Source organism: Athene cunicularia, assembly GCF_003259725.1.
Source record: "Athene cunicularia isolate RWA chromosome Z unlocalized genomic scaffold, athCun1 chrZ_part3, whole genome shotgun sequence".
Taxonomy (NCBI): Eukaryota; Metazoa; Chordata; class Aves; order Strigiformes; family Strigidae; genus Athene; species Athene cunicularia.
In genome coordinates, this window is record NW_020799144.1 from 13,108,074 (window position 1) to 13,134,202 (window position 26,129).

Genomic DNA, 26,129 nt, shown 5'->3' on the forward strand with positions numbered 1-26,129 from the left:
CAACAGTAAGTGATGACCTGCAGAGGAGTGACTTGCTGTAGTGCCAACAGGTGCCAGCGACTGCAGCAAAGGGAGCAACAGGGTTTGACGGAAACATCGCTGGAGCAGGCAGATGTATCCCGAACAATAATGACGCTGCTAGATTCTGAAAAAGGAGCATATGATGAAAAGTTACAGGTGTGAAAGGGTAAGGGATACCTCTCGTGATGTGGAGTGACCCAGACAACCTAGAGAAGACAAACAGTGGAAAATAATTTTGACAGGAAAGAGGAACAGTGGTGGAAGAAGGTCCCATGAGGTTGTAATTCCTACAAGCTGTAAAATCATGTTGTTGGAGGCTTCAAATTGGCCCTAAAGAGGAATTGCTCTGACTTGCTGGAAGAAGGATGAAGCTCTGAGACCGAGCCTGACACAGCCAGAACAGGACTTTGCAAAGCATCTGCCCGCCATCCTCCGCAGAGAGATGGCAGATTTGCAGGGAGAAAACACCTGCAGTGTGCCCGCTGCTGTAGCGTTCTGCTCCACCACCGCTTCCGATGCAGCTCTTCGTCCTTGTGGCCACGTCACATGAATTCTCTCCTGGCCTCACATCACTTCTTTCTTTCCTCACCGGGACTTGCACCCTCCTTACATCATGTTGCGCTTTGTTGGTGGGAACGCAAATTCCCAGTGATAGGGGTGCCGCCAGAGCCCAGGGTGGGCACCTGTTGCCTGAATGGCTGGTAGACTTTGAAAACTAAAATAAAGGAAGCCAAGCCTTCGTTCCCTTCCAGCTGCCAAATTTCTCACTTCACGTGGGGGTCTGAGTGTGCTTTGAGTGGGGCTTTTAGCAGGCACTCACCAACGGTTCAGCTCCGCTTTCACTGAGCTGATAGTTAATCAGCTGCAGTGTCTCAAACCTCTTGGGATTTGCAACTTCACGAGTGAGACTTTATTCTTTTTTTCTTCCCCCCCCCCTTTTTTTTTTTTTTTTTACTGCTACCTTTATCTTTGAACACTGCTCTCCTAGTGAGCCCTAAAAAGGTCAGATGTCTCAGAGAATACAAATAAAAACAGACTGCCAGTGCCTTACTGCCAGTATTTCAAAATTGTAACTGTACAGAGTATGACATATCTGTAATCATGTGTTAATTCACAAATGTGTTCTTGACAAAAGTGCTCCAAAGAGGAAATGCGTTAGGCTCATTATTATGGGTAGAGCTGGGTGAACACTAATACAAATTTTACGTGAATACTGGTGATTTTATTAATTTTTTCCCTTGGGTGGAAGTTCCCATCAACTCTGAGTGAAGCAAACTGCTGACACTTGCTTCTAGTCAATCCCCAAGAAAACAAGTACACATCCCCAAACAGACAAACATAGATCTTGCTCACGGTGAGGATTCAGGCCAGGAGGTTTATGATCTTGGGCTTACACTCACTCAGAAGACAAAACGCAATTTGCTTCCCATCTAAGAAGACGTTGGATTTCAAAAGTCAAAAGGAACACAGGAAAGAGAAGACACAGGTCATCCCAAACATGTCATGCTGAAAAAAAAAAATCGTTTTCACAGAAAACTTAGTACAAATTTGTTGGGAAATTTTACCGTGCTCTGTGTAATATTGAGTAGGAAATGCACTGAACTAGGAAGGGCAGTTGAGATTGCTAAGCAAATTGAACTGTTCTCATGCTGCTTTGTAAAATAAGGAGGAAAATCGAGGGAAGGCATGCACAAAAGCAGTGATTTACACTCAAAATAACCAAATCATATCATCACATAAGGAGATGGTTTCTCTGCAATATATAAGACCACTTTGAATAAGAAAGTAATTCCATGTCCGTAAGAGTTAGTGAGAAAGTGACAATACTCTTTTTTTTTTTTTTTCCTCTCTCTTTTGGGTGTGTTAGGATTATGTTCTTTTAAATAACAAGCTTTTTCTGATCTCAGTTTGGCAAACTTTAGTCTTTTAACATATGAGAGTGAAATGTATCACACTGTAAGGGTGTGATGAGCCTTTAACATGACTGATGCCACCACCAGCACTGGGATTTTTTTTTTTTTTTAGTATAGCATTGCAGTGATCCCCCTCCCTTTTACCTGCACTGGGCTGAGACTGCGTGCACGATGCTGCTGCTGAACAGGAATGTTGATATGAGCAGACGGAGCCTTACGAGTAACAGCACCAACATGCTGAGAGGAGGGGAAAAAAAAGGCGAGGGAAGATTACAAGAACATTTATAGGTTGTGCATATGACTGTACTAAAAGCCCTACAAAACTCACTACAATTCTGCCTGAGTCACTAACAAATTGAAGCACTTTACAAAATTTGTAGCTGTTCAATAATTTTGAATTGCTCTAAAATGTTCATGCTCCAAACCATAAAGTCTTTCTTAACCACTGCAGACGTATAAAAGGCACATCATCAAAATGATGGTAATCAACTCCTTCAATCTCAGGTGTGAAATTGTTCTGTATTTTTCCCTTGTCATTTTTGTTATTCACCAAGTGGAAAAAAAAAAAAAAAAAAAAAAATGTAATCAAATTCAAAAAAACTTTGTGGATAAAAAAATTTCACTGTTCTCTTATGCAACATTGGCTAAGCTATCATAAACTTTTTTATTAAGAGCCACCCCATGAACAAAAGAAATAAACCATGAAGGGTCTGAACAATCTCCAGAGATTTTCCTTTAGTAGTGAAAAAGTTTTACGGTCAGGAGAAGATGCACACTTGAACCATGTCATGCTGGGCACTGAAAACACGTTACCAAATATGTTAAGCTTCACATGTTTTTCCTATAACTCACACCACACAGCAGAGAGCAGTATTGAATTGTCTAGGTCAGGCATTCATAACTAAGAAGTTGTGTGGATAATGGATATCAGTTTAGCCAATAAACCAAAAGAAAATTGGTGTGTGGGAAGGGAAACTTCCGAATAACTCAGAAGAACATGAAAATAGATTCAACCTTAATTTAAAAATCAATTACAAAAATACAAAACACTTACTTAAAGAAGCATGGGACCAAGATAATTCAATTTTTCCTCAGAAAACAGAAAGTCAAAATAATAAGAAAACACAGGTTTATAACAAATATTTTACTCCGTTGAACACAACGGTCTTTTGGCTTTCATTTTTTATTAAAACGCCAATTCCTCGTGTGCTGGTCACTGTTGAAATATGAACATATGTTGCCGAGTATATGCCTTTCTGCATACACTGTGACTGCAGAAATCCTGCATTCTCTATCCCTGAGAACTGGTCTGAAGAGAGACATCCCACTGAAGCTTGTTATCATGCAGCAACAAAGTGTGGTTTTCAAGTAGTCTCACACTTAAAAGATGTGAAACAACAGAGATGGCTGCAAGGGAGAAAAATTAGTGTCTCACCAGAACTGCAAAAAGCAACTTTTTTTTTTTTTTTTTTTTTTTCATCTTCTCTCCTCTGCCATGGCCAACTAAAGTAATCAGATAAACTAGGTCAGCACAAATGAACAAGGTGAGCCAGCTGCAAACTAAATGGGCAAAGCAGCAATGACTAAGATAGCTGGGAGGGCATCTGCGCCAGAGTTCAGATCTCTAGGGAACAGCTTCATGCAGCTCTAATCAATTTTTAAATGTGCTTACTCTTGTTTTTTACAAGCAAGTTTAAAACCAGTATTTCACACTAATTTTGGGACTATATTTTGCATCAAACGACACAATTAAATAGTCACTAAATTGCAAAAGCTTCAATGAAAGGTTTTTTTTTTTCCTTTTCAAATTAATTAAAATCCATCCCTTTTTATTCAGTAGGGACTAAGTAAGCATCAGTGCCCAGATTCCCTTACAAACCTTCCACATACATAGCATGTAAAACATATACATGCATTTATCAGTGAAACATAGGTTAAAAGGAAACTGATGTCAGAACATGCCAATTCACTTGAAGTACAAGAAAAAGCACAGGATGGAGTAGGACCAGAACAGGAACACTTAAAAAAAAAAAAAAAAAAAAAAAAAAAAAAAGGTATCTCAAGAGTTCAAAACTAGCCATGTGAAAGGGAACAACACATGCTGCAGGAATTAGGAAAACTGAAATAACTCTCACGCAAATGTGGTGGACCTTCTACCACAACCCCATCTCTGACCAGGACAGAGGAGAGGATCCCGCTGCATCCTGGATTGCTCCCCATCCTCGGGGCAATGTCCAGCCCTCCACCTACGGGGTGACTTTTCAGTGGGAAAAATAAAGGAGAATTCAGTTGTAAGTTGCTCTGGGCCCAACACTGCTGCATTTAAATCCAGCACCATTTTGCTTCTGTGTAGCCGGTTAGATAAATGCTCACATTTAAAAGTCACCAGTAGAGCCAAACGAGACCAGGGACTCTGTACAGATTTAAGAGCTCACCCTGAGGTAGACAGGCTTGAACACTTTGCCCTGTAAAACGCCCTCACCATGTTCCTAACTACACAGCGCTCTCGTATTTACCCACTAAACAAACTATTTACATTGCTAATTCAGATTCATTGCGATTTTGTTTGTTCAGCAGCGGAAACTTAATTTAAAAACCCTTTTAATTGAATGACCTGCTAGAAATATATTAAAGTGATTTCATTATTTTAAAATTTCCTAAAGGAAAGGTCATTTGCATAGCGACCATTTTTCACATACACCCGCAGTGGCCATTTTTCCGCATTCGGTTACTACCTGTCCTTTCCTCCCTTGCATTTCATTTTACACCATTTAGGAGACAGGCTGAAGAGACATTGAAACCATGAAATCTAGTCGAGTAATTTTAAAATTGTTTAAAACAGAGTTTGAAAGATAATACTAGATAATTACACAGCTTTGCCTTTTTTTTTTTTTTTTTGCCTTCACTGCATGAAACCACGTAAGGGCCTCAAAACTGAGTATGCTACAGAAAGGTGGGGGAACTTCTGGGGAGAAAGTCCATGAAAAGCCTTATGGAGGACCGGGAGGCAAGTCCCACATAGAAACTGGGAAACATATTGGCCCAAGTCAAGGATCTGGGCAAGATTTTCTCATGTCCTAAGGACTTTTCTCATGTCACAGTCTTTGCAGAAAAGCAGGACACTAAGCTAATTCTTGGTGATACTTCAGCAGGTGAGTTTAAGCCCACCGTCCTCACCCTCTTCACTTGACCAGTAACTTACCCTCAATGCAAGTGTATTCTTCAGTCTCTGATTTTCTTCTAACCAAAATATGCTTCCTTGATGCTGCTTCTAAAATCCAGTATTTTCACACTGATGCCGCCACCTGGCATTTCTGAGTACAGACCGATCAGTAAATAAATATGTTCAGTCTCTACCAGTTGTACTTTCATGCACAACAGAACATTCCTTTAAACACATAAGCACCAGCAGACAAAATTTCTTTCAGTGTTTTGACAATTTTATTTTTTATTAAGTATAGGAACCATATGTACGTGAAAGGTTTAGCACAGCCATTTCCTCAGATGCAATATCCCTCTCCCAGCAAAGGGATCACTTCTACACTTTTATGCAGTTCAATCAAAAGAAACAGAATTTGGAAGTAAAAACAAGACTGCAGAGACTAAACAATATTCAAAGAAAGATATTTTATATAAGCAGCATGTGCCCTGATGACTTCAAAATTTATTTCTCAGTATTTCACAGTGATGTTAACATAACCTAATTTGTTTGTTAAAAAACAGAAATACTACTAAATCCACTTAAGCAAATAAGACAACTGTCAGCACTTCTTCCTGCCCTGCTGAAGGGCTGCTCTGTTTTACACAGGTCTGCATCAGAGACATCAACATCTGACTTTGGGCATATTTATTCCTCTTTAATGGCTTCCACAGAAGGCTACGTACTTCTTTGCTACAGCTGTGCAATGGAGAGAAAATATCTACAAGGTTTTTTTGTGTTGACACAGATAGAAAGCACTGTATTAATCTGGTAAAAATAATGATCATCCCACTGAAAGCATCTATTAATTCTGTAATAAGCTTTTTTTTTTTTGCTATGAGTTGAGAATAACTTTGTTTCGTATAGATGCAAACATCAGGAACTTGACAGAGATTGGAGGTTTTTACCCATGGCAGCAAAGCTAGACTTTACACACTTTCTCAAAAGGATAAATTTCTGCTGCGGGGTGACTGGAGTATGTTTCAACTCTTGGAACAGCTCATTCTCTAAAACATACACAAAAAGTGACTTCTCTAGTGGGAGTAAAGACAGATGACAAATAATGGTACCATGGAAGGAGAAAAGGAACCTCAGCAAGAAGAAAGCTGCATTTCTTTAATAACCAGACTCAGAACAAAAAGACCTGAACAACAGCATACAAAGAAGAGGAAGCATAAAAAATCTACAACAGGCAGACAGGGACAAAACCACGAAAGCTAAGGATATCTAAGGGACAACGGAAATAAGAAGGAAAACTAATAGCTGCCTATTACTTAATAGGGAAATTGACCAAATAAACTGCTGGAATGCTCTTTTTTTTTTTTTAATTTTTCGCAGTGGCAAGCTGGGATATAGAAAGAAACTACTGAATATTAAGAAGAGTTCAATGCATTTAATCAGGAGTGCTTGAGGAAGGTCACTGGAGTACTTATGGCACTGGCCAAAAGCATCACCACACAATTAACGACTAGTCCCGAAAAGGTCATGGAGGACAAGAAGTTTCATGGGGCTGAAGACAGGAAAATACAACAACCACCTACAGAAAGTGTGGGGTAACTGGGGTTATTTAACCACCCAACCTAACTTCAATACCCAGACAAAACCCCCAAACAGATTCCGCATCAATTTGTAAACTCTGAGAGGGTGAAGCGATAACGAAAGCTAACACAGATCTGCAAAGGACAGATCATGTCAAACTAATCTAATTTCCTTCTTTCACACAACTGGCCTGATGGGGAAAGGGAAAGTAAGAGATGCTATCTGTTTTGCCTTTATTAAGGCCTTTGAGGCGATCCAGCAGGAAATTTTCATAAGCAGACGAGAATACAGAGATTAGGAGTACGAAGCATGTACATGGCAGTTAGGACACGACACAGAATAATTACTAAGAGCATTTCACTGATAGGGAGTGTATAATGGGGGTTGTGCTTACATGTAAAAACACATACTTGTAGTCATCTGTATAATGCATGTGTGTGCACACTCCTGTGAGGACAACGCGCTTCAATATTTTCCTTAGCAACTTGAGGGTTGGACTAGATGACCTTTAAAGGTCCCTTCCAACCCAAACTATTCTACGATTCTATTACTATATGATCTTAGTATGTTTGCATAGAAAACACGTAATAAATCTAATGAACTAAGTTACAACTACTTTGAATTTAAACTAACTTTGATACATCAGCTAAATGGTGTAAAATTGATATTTTTTTCAAAAAAGGAACACAACAAAGTGTCAAGTACTACACTTAATAAAAAATAAAAAAGCATATATATAAAAATAGGAAATAATTGTAACAGTACTGCATAAAAGGATCTGGGGAATTATCAAATATCCAGATAAGAACTGGTGTTACAAAACAAGAGGCAGGTTTAATTGTGTGATACATTAATAGGGCTGTCTTATTAACACTTGGGAGGTGATCGTCTGGGAGGGCTGAAAGAACTGGGCTTGTAGTCAAGGGCAGGAGAAAAAAAGACCAGGGACGCAGTAGCAGCAGAGTATATAAAGGGTGAGTAATAACCGGCTAACGCTGTAATTACAGATATGTGGGGGAGTGCGCGTCTGGTGTCCCTCTGTGTGAGGGAGGAGACATGAGTACAGGGTGCAGAGAGAGGTGTAAGTGTGTGCTGGGCTGGGCGAAGGTGAAAACCCCCACTGGGGGCACGGCAGTCACCTGCAGAGGCGGCTTCATGGAAAACAAGGAACCTGTGAATTCCTACTGAAATAGCCTAAACCAACTGCAAAATCTTGCTTGAACTATCAGACATGTTTCTCAACCAAGGTTACAATAAAAAGATGTAGTTGCGGGGGGGAAATATGTCTCCAAAGTAGGGTTTCTTGAGAGTAGCACAGAAGTCTCAATAATACAGCCACCAAAAGGTTAATAGTAATAATAATAATAATAATAATAATAATAATAACAACAACAACAACAACAACAACAACAACAATACATAGAGGAAAAGAACAAAATGTTTCTTACCTCCAGGGATTTAAGAGAAGTGGAACATTAAATTGCCAGCTCAGACTTGAAGCCAGTGAGTGCAACAGCAAGCCTCCTGCTAACAACCTCTGCTGCATGGAAAGCCAAAACTTGAACTAAAATCTAATGGCCAGTTCTTGATTTCTCATCTAGCTGCTTACCTAAGGAACTCATCTGCTCTATTTTTAGCTGAGGAGAATCATAAAATCATAGCATCAGAACAAAAAGTTCAAGTGCTGAAGACTTCTAGCATTGTAAGAATTATGTTCTGACTTCACTCAGCAGGGAGTTCAATTCAGCATCTTTTAGAAAAAAAATCCCAGATAAAGTTTTCTGTTATTAGGCATTTAGACAGAATGTAACATTTATATTTCTTTACTTTGTATTTCTTTATTTTCAAATTTACATTACCTTTTTTCTAGATATCAGCAAAACTGTATTTAAAATTTTTCACTTTTTAAAGGCATGAAAACCTATGCGATATAAAAAAAAAAAAAAATCGCTACACGTAATCTGGGTTAAAGAAATTATGTTTGCGCATTTTCTCCTAGTCATGTGGCGATCCAGCCACAGCAGTGCCAACCCAAAAGTTCCAAAATTCCAATCTTTAGAATAAAACTGAATTAAACAGTGGTTTAATTGTTTACCCCCTGGTTCCTTTACTTTTTGTAGATTATCCTTGCACTGAGAGCAGTAACTTGTTCACCCGTAGCAGTTTATAGCGGATGTCTGAAGACAACCCAGTGGAGAATTCGCCACTTCAGGTTGTAATGCAATTAGTGACTCTCTGTTAAAATCGCATTTTCTACTATTGCAATTTATCTAGTGTCAGGTTCCAGTCTCTGGTTCCTGTTCTGTCTTCCTCTAAGATCAGAGTTCTCCTCTATGCAGTTTATTCCACATTAAGGTATTTTAACCTCTGAAACTTCCTTGATACTCTGCAGAGTTCTTTTTAAATTTTGTTACTAAGTCATTTTACTAGTCCTTCGATCCTCCACAGCATTCACAAGTTTTCACATGAGAAACAACACACAACACCTCCCCCCTGCAGTTTTATGGCACTGGTCCCGCTTCTCCTGCAGGACACGACACAATCACCGACTTGCCCCTTTTCTAATGAGTCACACTCACTCCCCACCTCCCAGATGGTTTTTAGCAGCCTATATTAAACTGCTGAATCACCATGTTGTGCATCCCTGTGGCTAACAAATCCCTGTCCAGAATAGCTGATTACTGTTACCTCCTGTTAATTGCAGACCAGATTCCTTGATATATGACTCTGCTGTGCCCCTCCTCATCCCCTTCCCCGCTTCTGTGAGCTTTGCTTAATCCCACCCTGTGAACAAGAGGACAGGGGAACTGGCAATCTGGACAAGATACAGATGTTTGGGCTGAAGACTTTTATATTTTACTTTTTCCAGCTGATACTAAAAACACCATAGGAATTGAATAGCATATGCTTACACAAAGAAAACTGCATTTCAGGACCAAAACTTGCAGTTATGGCCTATTCACAATATAACCCAAATGAATGGGAAGCAACTGGACATCTGTGATACTAAAAGATCAGATATATCTAACTCCAAATAAAAGCCTATATTCAGTTTCTGATGTGCACAACTGCTTCCCGCTATACTCCATGTATGTATGAAAATGAGCATTTCAGGAAATCACACCAAGTTCTACACTCATTGAAAAAAAACTGCTTTCAACTCTGACAGGTGGGAAGAACACGAGCACGAGTTGGTTATCCAGAATCACTGACAGCAGCTTGCGAATCTCGTAACTCAGAGAGAAGGATCCTTTATTTGTCTTTCAGCTTTCAAGAGAGACAGAATAACAGTGGCTCCACGCTTCACAAATGGAGAAGCCGCCTTTCCCCAGACCCATCAGGGCTGCACCCCTGGGAAAGCAAACAGTGTTTCAGAGAGGTCTTTAAACACTCAGAAATTATGAGAAGTAGAAAACATTGCAGGATTAACTCCAGAACAAGTATAACAAATTCCTTTCAACTTTTTAATGTAGATTTAGAGGAAAACTGAATATTCCTCCAGAAGAGTGATCTCCCAGTCGATGCTGCATCCCTTTTGCAGTCCACCAGTTAAGAGCCTGTCTATTCATCAGGCAAGCAACAGTAATTTTGTTACATCTTCTCTGAAAATTCCTCATAAAAGCTGAGCCAACATAGCAACATCTTCATTTTCTCAGCCCTGTCCAGGCCAGCTAGCACGGGACAAGTGCCAGGAGCTTGCTCTCTTGGCTGGAGTACACTTCCAGGCCTTCCTCTACTACAGAACACACTCTGCTAAAATTAACATTTCTGAAAGTCAGATAGTCCCTGGGCTGTTACACTGAACCACACATGTTTGCCCTTGACAGCAGAGGTCAGCTTTGCTAGTTCTCTTCACTGAAGACCCTTTAAATCAGTGGGGCTTGAGTGTGAACCTGATGGGTTCAAAAACAAGACTTCATATAACCCTTGAAATCAAAGGCTCGCTTCCATTCCGGGAGCATGCTGCCAAGGCTTGCAGAGCAGCTTCTTGCTGCAGAGCAGATGAATGTGAGAGGCTGGAAGAGCAGAGCACACACCTTCATGGCAACCAGGGCTGCGGCTAGCAGAGGGATGGGTGCTTTTCTCCAGGCAACTGCTCAATTGTTTGGGTGCTGCAGAGCTCAGACACTTCACAGGTAGAAAAGATGCTGTAGAGTCAACAGCCCAAGTAACCTGGTTGCGTTCATATGGCTCCAGTCAAAGCCCTTTAGAAGGTTAACCACAACAAACTTTGTAGGGCATAGAAACCCAGCCTAGGAAAAAATCCTGAGAAGCACCTACACTGTGTCGGCACCCACCGATTAACCTGAAGTAGCAAACTAGCATCAACACATTATCCAAAGTAGAAGCGTGGACTGTTAACTGTTGAGAAGCACATGCGAGGCTAAATACCCATTCTATTGCCAAGTCTTGGGGACTGTGGAGTCTCGAGGCAGCCTCAATCTTCAGGTTGGATGGAGAAAGCAGAAGGCTGAGATGGTTCCCGAGATACAAACAAATCTCCCACCATAATGTGTTACCTTCTTCCTAAGCATGACTTTAAACTCACCCCATTACGTGAGATCACTTTCAGGAGGGGGTCCCACACCTCACATGCCTTGTACACTGTCAAATTGCCACCCAAAAATCAAGACTGAATCTTCACAGGGACTGTGGGGTGTTCTTCCTCTCTGCAACAGGACTGTCCTTTACAACTGAAGGGATCTTTGGTATCACTTTGGTTGTAGGTTGAAGGAGGCCGCTTTCTCAACGACTGTTTTACTGCTGCAGAACTATCCAAGCAGTTTTGGCATCATTCATCCACACGTGTTGCACATACAGAAAGAAAATCCACGTGTAACCAAGTCTGATATTCCAAAAATCAAATCAAAAACCCCACAAAGGTTACAAGATATTACGTATATCCCTTCTTAGTGCTGCTACGCTGAAAACAAATGTAAGAGTCCATGCAATGGGCTTTTAAACACATTACTTTTTTTTTTAAGACAGCAAATACAAACCCTTTTTATGCGGTTTCCTATCAGGAAGGGCGACAGTCAAGAAAAAAGGTGATGAATCCTGTGAGTGTACTGGGAAACTCAGAATTTCCTCTACTCACCAATCTTTTTCCAAGGAAGTTAAATTGTGAAACACTCAGAAATTAAAAACATTTATATCAAATCTGTAAGTGGTTATTCGTGGGTAAAATGTTATTCACCTGAATAAGACATTATCTGCATTTATACTAGATAATTGTTTATTCTGCTGCACCCCCAAACAAGGCGGGGATAAACGGCCTACGCAAGTATTTCTAAAAAAGACAAGCAATTCAGGCTAGCATAGAAACTGAGAAAAAGTATGGTTACCACACATTCTTTCACAAACCTGGAGATTTTGCACAAGTTTATAACAAGTGGGATGTATCATATAAAATAGGAAAAAAAAAAAAAAAATCACACCGATAGACAATAAACATTTATTGATCTTTGGCTTTAGAAATTTTCCTATTTTTGGATATGGGAAATACTATATAAAACAACGGAAGTTTTTTTAAACCTAGAGTAAGTACTGTAAAACAGTCTAACCTTTTACAGTGCACAAACGCAAGGCATGCAGAGTACATGTAGGGATGCTAAAATACTATATAAGCATCACTGCAGTAGACATTAGATGTCTAACACGGATCAACGCTTTACAAAGGCAAGCAGTTGATATACAGCAGGTATCACAGTTTCTCTTAGTTTTGCTGTGGTATTACCATTAGCAACTAATAGGCATAAATTTAATTTTAATAACGTGTGCATTATAAAAACAAAGTTAAATTATAACATTTGAACAGAACGAATGGGGAATAAGAGGGTGTGATCTTGCTTCGCTTTGCGAAATTTACTGATGTTAAAGGAATCTAGGCATTTAGACGACAAACCAATTCTATTTTCACATTAATAAAATGCTGCCTGATACATGGTAACATTAAGCAAGACAAAAACAGCTTATTAAATGCTCTACAGTAAAAAAAAGCAATGTAATTTCTTACACATAGTGTAAGGAAATGTTTAGTAAGCTTACTGGAGCAAGTTTTCCCAAACAGTGTACTATATACAGTACAGATTACTACAGCCACTTTTTAGAGCTAAAAGCTCAAAATGTTTTTATAAGCCTTCCTCAGAGGAAGGCTTACTTTGGTAGATCTGAATCAGCAACACCGTCTCAATTTACAAGCATTTACACATTTAGAATGGATAATTAACTCAAGATTAGGCACCTGCTGTTTCCTCATGTTTTTTTAACTTCCCTTTGGAACCAGACCAGGCAGGTTTCGCTTTCAGCTCTTGCCATTCTCCGAGGTGGCGAAGCAGCTGAAAGGTAAGGGTGGTTTCACTATTCAATACCCCAACAGCTACAAAATCAGTACAAGGCATTATTGTGCCTCGTCTTTTGGAGCCGCTTTGCTGGGTGCCAGCCAGCCCATGTTACAATCCAGCTCTTTTGTGCTCTTTGTGCCCCAAATCCATATGGATGTGATGAACTTCACCATGGCCTTTCTGAGCTCAAACAGAACTACACTCACCCAGCCGAAATCACCCATGTGCCTGCGCAACCGGGGGCATAAACAGCACCCTGGGTGTCACTACAAAACTTTGTCAAAGTCAACCCTTTTAGAATGGTGCAAGTCCTCTCCCTCAGTCATGAAAAAAAGAAAACTAAAGGCACAGGTGGCAGCAGGGTGTTATATTACCAGTCAGGTAGTGGGCAAAGCTGTTAAATTATCATTAAAGTATCATGAATGGAAAAAAATGTCTTCAAAATCTTATTTGCCTCCAGTGTGTAGCAACCCACAAAAACACACGGACATTCTATAGACCAAAAACTCTAAGGAAACAATTCTACAGCAGAATGCATTTTAAGGGCTAGCAGGCTTTGAATTTTCTTTCCAAGAGTTAACCTTCTATTAATGTAGCAAAATAACTACAAAGGTACATGCAAGAAATTGAAAGCATGTTTTCTAAAGACCACCCATGTTTAGGCACTTTAGTCTACAGTGTACAAAAAGAATGCAGTGTTACTGTAGATCGTTTATTATTTGTAGTCATTGTACCTCAATATTATCCACACTGACTAAAAAAAAAAACCACCAACCAACAAGTACCCACACAACCCCAACCCAAAATAGAGCAACTCCCCAGCTTTTCCAACATGAGCTGAGCTCCCCTGTTCACAGATCCCGATGAACATCTAAAGCATAAAGCAAACAAGACAAAAAAATTTTTTTTTTTCCTTTTTTTTTGAAACAGCAGGTAATGCAACACCAGGACAGGTCAATGTAATACAACAACCATCTGACACCATCTTCACTGCGAAGCTCGACAGTCTTAATACTTGTAAAGCTGTAACTATGAAAATCGCGTTTTAACAGTGATTTAGCAATAAGAGGAAGATAGAATTTACATAGATAACATTGGAGTCTTTCCCATTTGGCAAATACTGAAATGAAGGGAGGAGAGTCATTTGTTCTTCGGTTTGTTCTAGAGTAGGAAGTACTACGTGCTTTTCACTTAAAAAGACAAAAAAAAGTATCAACAGAACAACACCACTGAACTTACGTATGTTCCCAGCAGAGACATATTTAAAGTCAAATATTTACAACTTGGAGGATGTTCCCTGTGCAATTTGTAACAAGTCTACCTTATGAGAAATTTTATGTTTAAATTATTTAATAGTGGCTTTACATTAATATTTGCTCACACAAATGGGAAGACTGACACATTAGACAAAGTTTCCTGTGACTGATATTACAGAGTATTTCCCCACATGTATTCTTCCTAGAAAACCTTACATACTGAAAACATGCAAGATTGTTAACAACAGGACAAAGGAATGCTTGAAGACGGGGGAAAAAAAAAAACTGCTTGTTGGCACATCATGTCAAGGGTATGAACTGTAATTACAAAATGAGATTTTTTGTGCGTTTGTCTTCGTCCTAGGTTTTTATCAAAAATACTATAAATACGCATTCTTGAAGCTTAGAACATATACTGCAAGCAGAGTTACAAGGAACAGAGGAAAAGAGAGCAAGGTTGAATTTAAGCACAAGATATTTTAAGCCAGGTTTTAAAAAATACTTAGCAGCATCATAATAAACACAAGTGGCCTACTACTACTAAGGACTTTGCAAAAAGCTACTCTCAAAACTCTACTGAGGTGTTTTATAAATAGCAGAGTCATACAGATAGCATTGTGGTTGAGAGAAATGCTGCAAATCCAAATAAGGATTCTTGACTGATATGTGATCACATATGGAACATTTGGTATTTACAGGTGGATTTCACACTTCAATATAAAACTGCATACTTGTTAATACTTCAGTCTGGACATAAAGTTTTAAAAAAAATTCAGTGTAGAAGTATTTGACTTCTAGTTGCAGGCACTGATATTAATTAAAAAAATGAAAAGATGGTCCATGGTATCAGAATTAAAAATAATTTCCATTAAAACGCCATTTAAATCAAAGTTATAAAAATACATATACACTGGCATGCAAAACAATGTCCAGTGCAGCATCCCCTGGCAGTCCACAGTGAGAGACTTGAAAAAGTTAAGTGCAGCATAAACAGATGTCAGTAAAAGCAGCCTTGAAATAACATCTTGGCCTCACCATCTCTCCCACAGAGGAGAAAGACTTGTCTAGTCTAGTCTAGTATTAGGGAGTGGAGATTAGACATGCCATCTATTCCAGTGCCTGCAATGCCACAGCCACAAAGCATGGCAGATCTTCCGAGAGGAGCTGTGGCACAAAAATCACTCCAAAGCACAGACTGACAGCTCTGCATCAGCTTGCTTAACTAGATCAGACATCTGGCTTCAATACTTGTTGCCTAGGTGGTCTTTTGAGTAATATCAGTGAGGTCAAAATATTGCTCTTAATTTACCATTTGGGATTTAGGACTTAGGCTGCAGATGCTGAAAATAACAGTCTTATTTACTCATAATGGTAAACATTCACATTTAATATTTGCTTTAGGATACAAGTGACCTGCTGTTGCCTTCCTCTGTCAAGATTTTGCTCAGCCATAATAGAAAGATTTCTCCAAGAGAAAACACACTGTTCTTTGGACTTCTCTTCACTCAGTGTTTCCATTTTCACCATGCACTTAATTCTCCAATCTTAACTAAAACATTCCAGTAACTTCTTAGTGACAAAAGGAACTGTGGGGTTAAGTCTGCAATTTTTGTGGCTAACAAATGTGCAACTTGTGTCCTATGATAAAACATGAAGCATAGTATTTAAAAATTTCAAAACCTCCTCTGGAGAAACAAGCTAATGTTCAAAAGGATAACAGGGGCCTTTCAAAATAAAGAGTCATAAATCCTTCTACCTTGCAGAGCCTTACAACAGCTTTAAGATCAGATACTTTAAATTTTCTGTGTGGTAAATCCAAGACCTCTATTGCCATTTAGCTGTAGTTACTGTGACAAAATAGAAAACTTTTAATTGTTCCTTTGTGGTTAGTTGAAATTTCTGTACTCACTAACCATTTTATACACCGAGGTTATGATACCTAATTGCTGTGTTCAAGTACCTTGGTGGCATTTTGTTTGTAGGCGAGTTTGACTTTACAACCCAGGTAAGCACACATCTCTCTTCGTACATCCTCCAGTTAACTTGTTAACTCAAAGAAGGTGAAGAACAAGTGCCATATAAATGGATTTTCTAAAGCTTATCCTTCTGTACAAGGATGTTCTCTTTTACTGATACTACCCGTTTTCGTCCGTTACTTTATCTGTTGATTCTTACGCAAAAGAAGCGTGGAAGAAGAAAACTGTGGCTAAAAATACCTCAAAACATGGCAAATCCTACAGCTTGAGAAGGTATCAAAAAAAGAGAAGTGCTGCCCGAGAACATCCTCTATAAAGTGAAAGAGTAGTCTTGTTATAATCATTGTTTTTTTCCTAATGAACTACTCTAAGATCAGGAATAGTCCAAGTGTTATATTTGGACTTCTCTGAACTGCTGGAAGACTTGGATTTTTCACTATCTTAACACTTTGTCTAAAGGGACTTCCATAACAAAAGTGCAGTGTTTAAGCAATCGTTAACCAGTTTGTTCACATTTCAGCTGGAATTCAAAGTTAGTTGAACTGTTTAAAGGAATTAATCCTTCAAAAATAGATTAAGTTAAACCAAAACAATAAAAATCAAAATGCAATGCTGAACTAATTTAGCCCAGTCAGTCCTGTGTAGGAAATGCAGGGAAAACGCTGTGGATAGAAAAAAGCAGTCAAGCTAACAAGTCACATTACTGGAGTGAGAAAGGGAGATCTGAATTGAGGAAGAAAGAAAAAAAACATCAATTCTTTGTCAAAGGCAACCTTCCCTCTAAGATACCTCTGAAATTAAGTAGGTACTGGGCAAAAAGCAGGACAAAATGTTCAAGAATCCTGAATAAAAACTACTAACCCTTCAGTCATGTTTCACCTGCTTTTCCATTTCTGCAAGATGCTTTTTTTTTTTCCCACCAGGAGCTGATAAAGGTCTCTATGAAAAAAAAAAAAAAAAAAAAAAAAAAAAAAAAAAAAAAAAAAAGGCATTTGCCAGCTGCTGTTTTAAAGGAACTTACTAAAGAAGTGAGCAGATACTCCTCTGAAGATTACATAATATACACTGAATTCAGAACTATCAGGGTTGCTATTTTACTTTAAAAGTCACTTCTGAGCATACCACGTAGTTGTAGGAAGCACGGTTCACAACCATAGCAATACATGCCCTCTAGTTTCACTGTCACCTCACATTTCAAAGGCATTTATTGCTATATTTTAGTTTTTAATAAGCCTCCTAGACTCACGTAAGGATTAAATGGAGCCGAAGAAAGACCATCTCCCACTCAGATCAGACTGCTGACCAGAAGGTCAGCCATTCAGTTCTGCAGAACAGTGAAACAGCAATGGCCAGAAGCGTTGATCTGAACGTTAGCAACATCCAGGTGCCTAATTTTCATCGTGATCAGTGTGACGTCTGAAGAATTAGACAGCATGAGCTCTTACAAAAGCTCTGTGAAGCTCAGCTACACACACAATTACCTTTGCTGAATGCAATATTACATAACTACAGCTCAGTTTTACTTGTAAACTTTCAGAATAAATAGCTATGCCAACAGAAACTCTGTTACTTATTATTTTGAAGTCTTATTTCTCAGCCAAAGTTTATTCCTATCCTTCAGATTGCAACAATAGGTTAAACCTCCTATAGAGTGAGCTTCTTCAGCCAAGTTCATTACCAGAATCAAACTGCACTATATTGTTTTATTTTCCAGAATAAAACATTTACATTGGATACCTAACTATAACTTAAAAGCTGGCCCTGTTAATACCACTATTAATGTTACATCTCAAACTAACAGAAAGTGGTTCCAGTATTGCTGGACCTGTCATATTTTGTCATTCTATTCATCTGAAAGACATTTCCTATGAACGTTTTGAGATCTGAATCTATGATGTCAAATATTTTTCTTCAGGACAATTCACATAGTTATGCCTTTGTCCCTGTTAGCTATGAAACGCTGGTTTGAAAAAACCAAAGCTTGCAGCACCAGTAGCACTGAAATACGATACTGCAGTGGAACCAGCAGAATCATGCAAGGTGTTCAGGCATCCCAAACGCATGCGGTAGGTACTAGCTGGTGTACACAGATCTTTCCCTAGTAGCAGTAAATGCAATTTAATAAACTAATAAATAACTTAAAAGGCATTCAACATAGTAAGACAATTTATCACCAGCTTAATTCTTGATTTTCTGCATTCATTGACAGTTTGTTTTCCCATATGGTAGGTTTGCTACATATTAAATATTTAGTTAAGCTTTTCCATTTATAAATGCTTATTATATGCCAAAGCTGTACACAAATTCAAGAGAAAAAGAACAGTAACATAAACCCAGCTAGTATTAATTTAAAAAACCCAGTGACCTTTGCAAAGTGTAATATTAACTTTTAAAAAAAAAAGCTACTGCATATAAATTCCCATTTCTGTTTTGCAATTACACAAAACATTTGAAAATCTGTAATTCTACTTTGTTTTACAATGGTTTTATACTTGGAATCTATCCCTCCAGTTAAGCAAAACTTGTAGTTAATGCTTTACTCCTCCTTACTATATCTGTTTTATTATACAGAAAACCTATTTCTGAAGCCAAGAGATATTAGTTGTTACTACATGGCCAAATTAACACAGATTAGAGTGGCAAAAGATGATTGATCTGACAGAGCAGAGATTTCAAGATTAACAGTTTAAGTAGATCTTTTTTTCCAACACAGCGTAAGTTCTTTAGTATAGCTAAGTACCTTTGAAGAGGCACCAAAAACAAATAGCCCTTTCAACTGAACTTTCAAAATAAATTTAATTTTCATTTCAAAAGGGATCTTGAAATTACTAGATACACATATACCCTTTCCCACAGTCCTGTAAGATACATTCAGTAATTTAAAATAAAGATTCCATATTTTATAACTTCATATATATTATATATTTAATATATAATATATATTTATATGTACATTACACAGATACATACACTCTCAGTCAGCAGGATTAAACTGTTTTGTTTTGAAATGTTTGATTGGTGTCACTAATCTTCTCTTATTTTGTGAATTCAATGGAATTTATCTATTACCTAAAAAGAAGAAATTTAAAAGATCCAAATGGAATCTGTGGATCAATATTAGCACCAATACAGATGGCCATTACTTCAAAATGACTGCAGGGACTGAAATAATTTATTTTTTATAACTCTCCTCTTACTGTACAGGCATTCCTGCAAAGTATTTAGGCAGCAATACCTGTCAGGTCCATACATCTATTCCTGTTAAATTTAAATTTTATACAACTTTCCTTACTGTAATATACAGTATTTCTTTTGTCCTGTTGGATTATTTCATTTTTCATGGAGAAAAGTGATTGATAGCTATCCAACAGAATTTTTTTTTACATCCCCTCTTCTCCTTCCTATGGCTCAGTTTCAAGATTTAATCGATAGGCAGCCACCACCACTATAACCAGTACCCTTCTAACACAGTTCAGTCACTGACTGTTGATGCTTAAAACACAAAGTTTTGAGGTTGGCTTGCTGTTTATGAAAACGAAGATACTCAGAGGTCGTATCTTTTCAGCATGCTCACCACCGCCTGCCACACAATAACGTCAGTCAGTCCAGATACTATAATCCAATTAGTTACCTACCATTTGGTTAACAAAAGTAACAAACCCAGCTGTGATTTTAAACATTATAAGAATATTCACCCTGAGAACACAGAGGAAGTGTTTAAAAAAAATTCTGATATGTTTTCTCTTCATATATAGTTTTCTTCTTTTCTCTTCATCTCCTCTTGGGTACCTGGGTTTGTATCTAGTATCTGACCTCACACTTGCTTTGTCAGTTGACCTGTTCATGCCACAGTCAGGTACTGGTGATAGAAAAGCCCAAAAAGGCTTGTAGAAAAGAGGCAAGCAGCAATCCACCAGGTGAGGAAAGACAGGAGTCCCCGGAACAGCAGAGGAGTGAAAATATTCTTTAGGCTTCCCAAAGCCATTGTTATTTGTACTACAGTTACTTTCATCTTTCCATCAGCAGGTGGAGACTCAGAATGAATTGAACTGGGAAGCAGACTGTTTTCTATTGGACTGTCAGAATTCAGTTCCGGGTAGATGCCCCAAGAATAATTACCTGTTAAAAAGAAATGGGTAACAGATTGTTGTACAATTAAAGTCAAGTTATGTTATTTCTATCACTCTATAGATCACCTTATATATCTTTTACCACACACCAAAAAAAAATTATATATATTTATAAATTAATAAATACTAACTGTATTCATCTGCATGGCTTCCTGATCACACTAGTAAGCTATGAGGCTAGGATGCATCTTAATTTTGACCTCTTAAAGTCTACATGCGATATAGTTGCCGTGGGACCCTTGTCAGTGCTGGGTATGATTCGTCTCACCAGATGTAAATGTCTACTCCAGAACGGAATGAATCACAGCTTAATAAAGCTCTTTCAGTTGACATTTTGCAAAAAGAACGCCACGACTGCACGGTAGGCTGTGAAAGACATCCCTCACCAGAAAGAAAAAAAATAAAAAACCAAACAACCCAGAGTGACATCAGATGTCTCAATAATTAAATTACCCCCCATATCTCACTATGTCAGTTCAAAAATCCTACTTAAGATCAAAGAGCTGGAAAAAAAAACCCTTTAACATGCTCATAAGGTTAAAGCAACGATATTTAATATAGCTCACTTTAAAAATATTTTTTGAAGGACAAGTATTTCAACAAAAGTAAACAGCTTAATTGGTTGTATTACGCAGTTTCTCACAAATAAATCAAATAAATTAGCATATAATTGAAAGATATCAAAAGCAGCAAGAGGACTGCTTAAAAACCACACATCAGTATGTTTTAAATTGCTGGAAACTGTGTATTTCTGTATTGCAAGTACCTGTGCAGTCTAATTTCCTTTAGTAAGGTGAAAATATAAAAGCCCTGTAGAACAGAACACATTTTTGTTGATCCAATTTTGCCTACCTAGTGTTTTCAAGAGCAGAGTTGTGTGAAGGAGCATTACCAATGGTGCAACATACTGCAGTGCAATTACACAAAGATAATAGAATACCCGAGCCACCTGGGAAAACAGAAGAGAGTAATTCATGAGTTCTGGCTGAGCAAAGCAAACCTTTATGAACATGTCTAGGAAAAACAAGCAATTTGTTAAAAAAAACCCCAGCATTTATGCATTAAAGCTGTTTTAAAAGTTTTCTAGCACATCTTGGCATGTGACATATTGTCTTCAAATGACCTAATGAAGAAATCCTTATAACAAACTCTAGTTTCAGGCCATTTACAAATCTGAGAGGAAGTGCTGAAAGGAAATAATTAAAAGCATCAGTTCTGTTAAAATGAACAGAATCAATTTTGCTTCTGCAAACTGCATGTAATCACTGAAAGATTCCTATTTCAATGAAACGTAAGCCAAAGCATCTTGCTAACAGTTTTTTTTTTCCCCTTTGTCATACTAAACTTTTTTTTTGAGAATGAAGTAGGTGAATGTCAATGTAGCTTCTGGAATGTGCAGCTGAAGGTTGGTGCTTTTGTGAGGAAGAAAGGGGTTTGAAGATAAGACCGTAATAAATAAGACAGTCGGGGCCCTATTCTTGAAGGTAACAGGAACGAGGACGGAACAAATTAAAACAAACCAGCTCAAGACACAAGACAGCTGCACAACACCTCCTGAACAGACCTGTGTGAGCGGGCGTGGGCACGGAGGTCAACCAGCAGACATGGTGAGGAAGACCACCGACCACCGGAGACCCCTACCCAGCAAGAAAGGGCATGTGTAACTAGGATGCAGATACTGTAATCAGTTCCAGGAAATCTAATGCATATTTAACTCACTTCTCGGGAAAATTATGGATATGTATAATCTCACTGTCTATTAGCTGCCACTTCTAGCTCTGGGGCGTGGTCACCTTTGCAAAGATTTTTGTGTGTGTGCCCAGTGCTGCAGTAAAGAATGCCTGCTTTCTACAGCTCCAGAATGACTCTTAGAGAGTTCCTCTGATGGCTTTTATGTAACATGACCAGAATCAAAGCTAAATATATGTTTAATTTTTAAAGTCCCCAGTGATTTACAAACTAAATCCCATTTCAGAAATGAAGTAGTAGTCACAGTCCAAAGCCTCATAAAAAGTAAATGAAAGTTTGGTTAATATTGCATTTTCTTTTCAAAAGCAAGATATTTTGAAGATTTCCAACCGTGAAACACCAGTGTTTTAAAAACAATAAGATGATTTTTCATTAGAAGTTGATCAATAACAGCATTTAAATGGTCTTTATTTCAGGTATACATTGCGGTTCATTGAAATCCATTCAGATTTATCCCTCCCCCCGCTCCCAATCTGTTCCATCTTTCTCAAGATTGTTACATTATGTATTTGATATAAGCTACTGACCTAAAAGACTAGACCAAATAAAGAAGGAAAAAAGTCATAAAATCAATAGCAAGCAAGCAATGAAGTAAAGCTAATTGGATTTTAGAAAAGAACAGAATACAGGAAGGCAAACGAGATGAAGGCAGACATGAAATTTTTGGAAATACCTCTAAAACCTCAAAGGGCTTGGTGATAAGCAAGCATCAACAAACTAAGATGAGAAGAAAAAAGCAGTAAGACACTGACAGAAGAAAACGCATGTGACAAAAAATATTGTAAGGTAATTGATGGAATCTGATAAAAAGAACAAATCACACTGCAGGATGACAGATAGCAACGACTTTACTGGCAGAAGTTCCAGAATAAGATAAAGCAGACATGGCTAGTAAAACAACACAGGACTTCATTTAGTGGCTATGGCCTTCTCAAAGAGAAGATATAGAGATACTGGATAAACAGATTTAGGAAACATCACACAGAGAAGACGTTACCGTCTTACAGATAGGATGAAAGCTCCCAGAGCTAAAATTACGCATTCACAGCAATCAGCACAGTTCTGTCTTAACCAGTTGCTGCTAAATGTAATTCCTAACCTTTTTCTCTGAAGCAAATTGCTAGCCACTTTGTTTGTAAATAACTACTGCAGAGTCCACTTACAACCACCAGATACTCAGTGAAGCTAAGGACAAGACTGTAAGTAATAGTGACAATCCTAAGAGAGGAATCTTTGTCTTATAGTATATACTTCAATATTCTTCCTGCAGTACTCCCCAACTCAGCAGGATCATCAGGCAGCACCATCATACAACACTAGAAATGTAAGCTTATTTTGCAAACACACAACACCATTCTACCACAAGCTTATGAATTTCTACCTCCTCAGTTTGTTGATGGGATGTTTTAGTACTTTTCTTTACCAAAAAAAAAAGAAAAATCAAGATTTTTCCTTTGCTACAGGAACAAGGTGGGCAGACAGTTATGTAACTAGGCTCATGCACTTGAGAATGTGCAATTGAGAATTCTGACAGAATTAGACATGTCTCATTTCATCCCAAAATATAACCACCTTATCTAAAATTTTGCCTCAATTTAAAAATCATAGTTGCGATTAGGTAACAGTATTTTACCCTCCTCTCTAAAGTCAACTTTTTTTTTTTCCCATGTTGTAGGTACAGATCACCACTAACCCTGTGCACTCCCCAAGATCTATCCATGCGGAACAGAAACACACCATATTTGTACTTATTTGTAAAGAACAAGTCATGAAGGGATCTTTTATAACAACTTCCAAATAAGTTAAGACAAGCAATCTACATAATATGGATGATACATCTCTGCATATTTTAGTTTGCAGAGTTTCTCTGTAATTATGCTATTTTTATAGGAGATACAGTTTAGGAATGTTCATTCAGATTTCAGCTCTGGTGCCACAAAAGCCACAAACTGGAAGAAAAGCCTTTTAACAGACAGAGCACTCCAAATATGTAACCTTGGTGCCACCATACTTACCATTTTCTGTAAATCAACCACACTTATTCTGCCAGCTTCCTTTTTCATCTGATCCACACTTTTCTGGGCTAGATTCAGGTAGGCCTGTAAATGATGACGCATCATGGCCAACCGTAAAGCACACAACAGGATTATAATCCACAATCTCAGGGTGTCAAATGTGTCTTCTGACATTCTGTGGATTAAAAAAAAAGGGGTAATGATGTTTTCCAAAGGTCATCTATTGCTAGAGTTACTTGTTTGTATCACCTGTAAAGAAATCTTGAAGCATATTGTCAAAAACAACACACAATCTACAGTTATGAAGTTCATGTGCAAGTAATATTCACTTTTGCCCTTCACTTCTCCCTCTACTGCTACGTTTTAGTACCCCTATTAGATCCAAATTAGTATCCATTTGTCCGTAAATAAGAATAGCTCTTAAGTGCTTACATTCTGAATAATGAAGATAGGACACTAAAAAACAAGCTCACTCATATAATTACAGGTCTCAAGACAAACAGTTCTAGATAGCAAATGTGTACTTCAGTTGCCTTAGATACCCTGTTATAGCACAACACTCATTTTAAGATAAACCAAGGAATGAAATGGAAGCACAAAATATGTATATTTGCAATGTTTTATGTAACAGTTCAGTAGCCACAGAATCACCTTAGAAGCATAACCTAGACTTAGAAAGCAATAAATGCATCAGCCAGCTGTATCTGTTTCAAGTCTATCTGAGCATCGCTATCGTGAAGTATCTAGACTAATACTGACAATCACCTATGCTACTTATACAATATTTATTTCAGATACCACTCTTCTTGAAAATTCTTTCCCTTTTTGTGCTTTAAATATTTTAGCTATCAATTCCACATGCACTTCATCTACACACAGATCTCAAGACAAACTGCTTGGGTCAGTTCTCTTGTCAATCTATCTTGACTGTTTTCAGCAAAACCACTCCTCTCCTACACCAATATGTAAGATAGAAAGTACCAGACAGTACCAATGAGGTGGTATTCCACCCCAAGGAAGAACAACTCATCACTACCAAAGAGATGCCAGAAGATAGAAGCTTTTTGGACACCACCACCTTAACATTCAACACTCTGCAACTAATTCTCGTTCTTACAAAATAACAGAAGCTCTTTGGAGCTCAGCTGCAATTTCTTCAGTAACTTTGACGGCAGATACTACAAAATTTTAAGTCTTCTGTGACTTTCTGTTTCTGTTACTTTCACAGAGCACTACTTAGACTTACGGTTTTGTTCTCAAAACCCCAGAAAGAATATTTAAAGGGAATCTTACAAAGGGATGCTCTCTTTGCCCAAAGGTGGGTTCATAATGTAGTCCTTAGTGATTGGCTTTACCCACAGTAGAACCATAAATAAAGGTGCCAAGAAGTTTATGTGTAGCAGTGTTCTGAAAGAAAAAAAAAAAAAAGAGGGTGGACGTTATTAAATACAATTAACTCACTGTTGAAATTGGGGATACAGATTCAAAAGGAGAAATCCAAATTTTAAAATAGTTGGAAGATAGGTAACTAAAAATTACTTCCCTATTTTATAGGCATGACTTACATTTCAACAAAACAGAAATATTACATACTGTGAAATCACACTGCTTGTGGCTTTAAAAAAGTGCTCTTAGAATATGTGAAAACTTGATTTATTCCAAACAATCTAACCAAAGGAGCTACCTGCATTATGCCACGCTGTAGTAAAAGATAGTTGTTGAAAATTTCTGTACAATGGCATTAACTCCAAGCTGCGCTTGCTATTAAAGTTTTAATCTAGAGTCAACATCTCACATAACTGTGGGGAATATGCTGCCGTGTTAGTATTTTTTTGCTTTATTAAAAATGTACTCAGGTTAATTTACATTATCTATACAGACCAGGGGAAAAAGTTCTGAGTTCAGATTTCCCAGTTTGATGAAGATTTTTACTCAGGAACCTTAACTAAATGAAACTTGGTACTTACATTCAATTAAAGATACTCGG

At 38.0% G+C, this 26,129-nt stretch overlaps 1 protein-coding gene across 1 annotated transcript in view; it reads right to left on the minus strand.

The window, feature by feature from the left end:
* Window positions 1-18,975: 18,975 nt before the first annotated feature.
* TMEM161B (transmembrane protein 161B) overlaps window positions 18,976-26,129 on the minus strand; it is a 33,561-nt gene continuing 26,407 nt past the window's right edge. Inside the window, exons 8-11 of the mRNA XM_026866566.1 lie at window positions 25,436-25,549; window positions 24,143-24,317; window positions 21,231-21,327; window positions 18,976-20,367 (exon numbers count right to left, since the gene is read on the minus strand). Coding sequence (XP_026722367.1) covers window positions 20,090-20,367; window positions 21,231-21,327; window positions 24,143-24,317; window positions 25,436-25,549 — 664 coding nt within the window. The 3' untranslated portion in view covers window positions 18,976-20,089. The remainder of the gene's footprint in view (window positions 20,368-21,230; window positions 21,328-24,142; window positions 24,318-25,435; window positions 25,550-26,129) is intronic.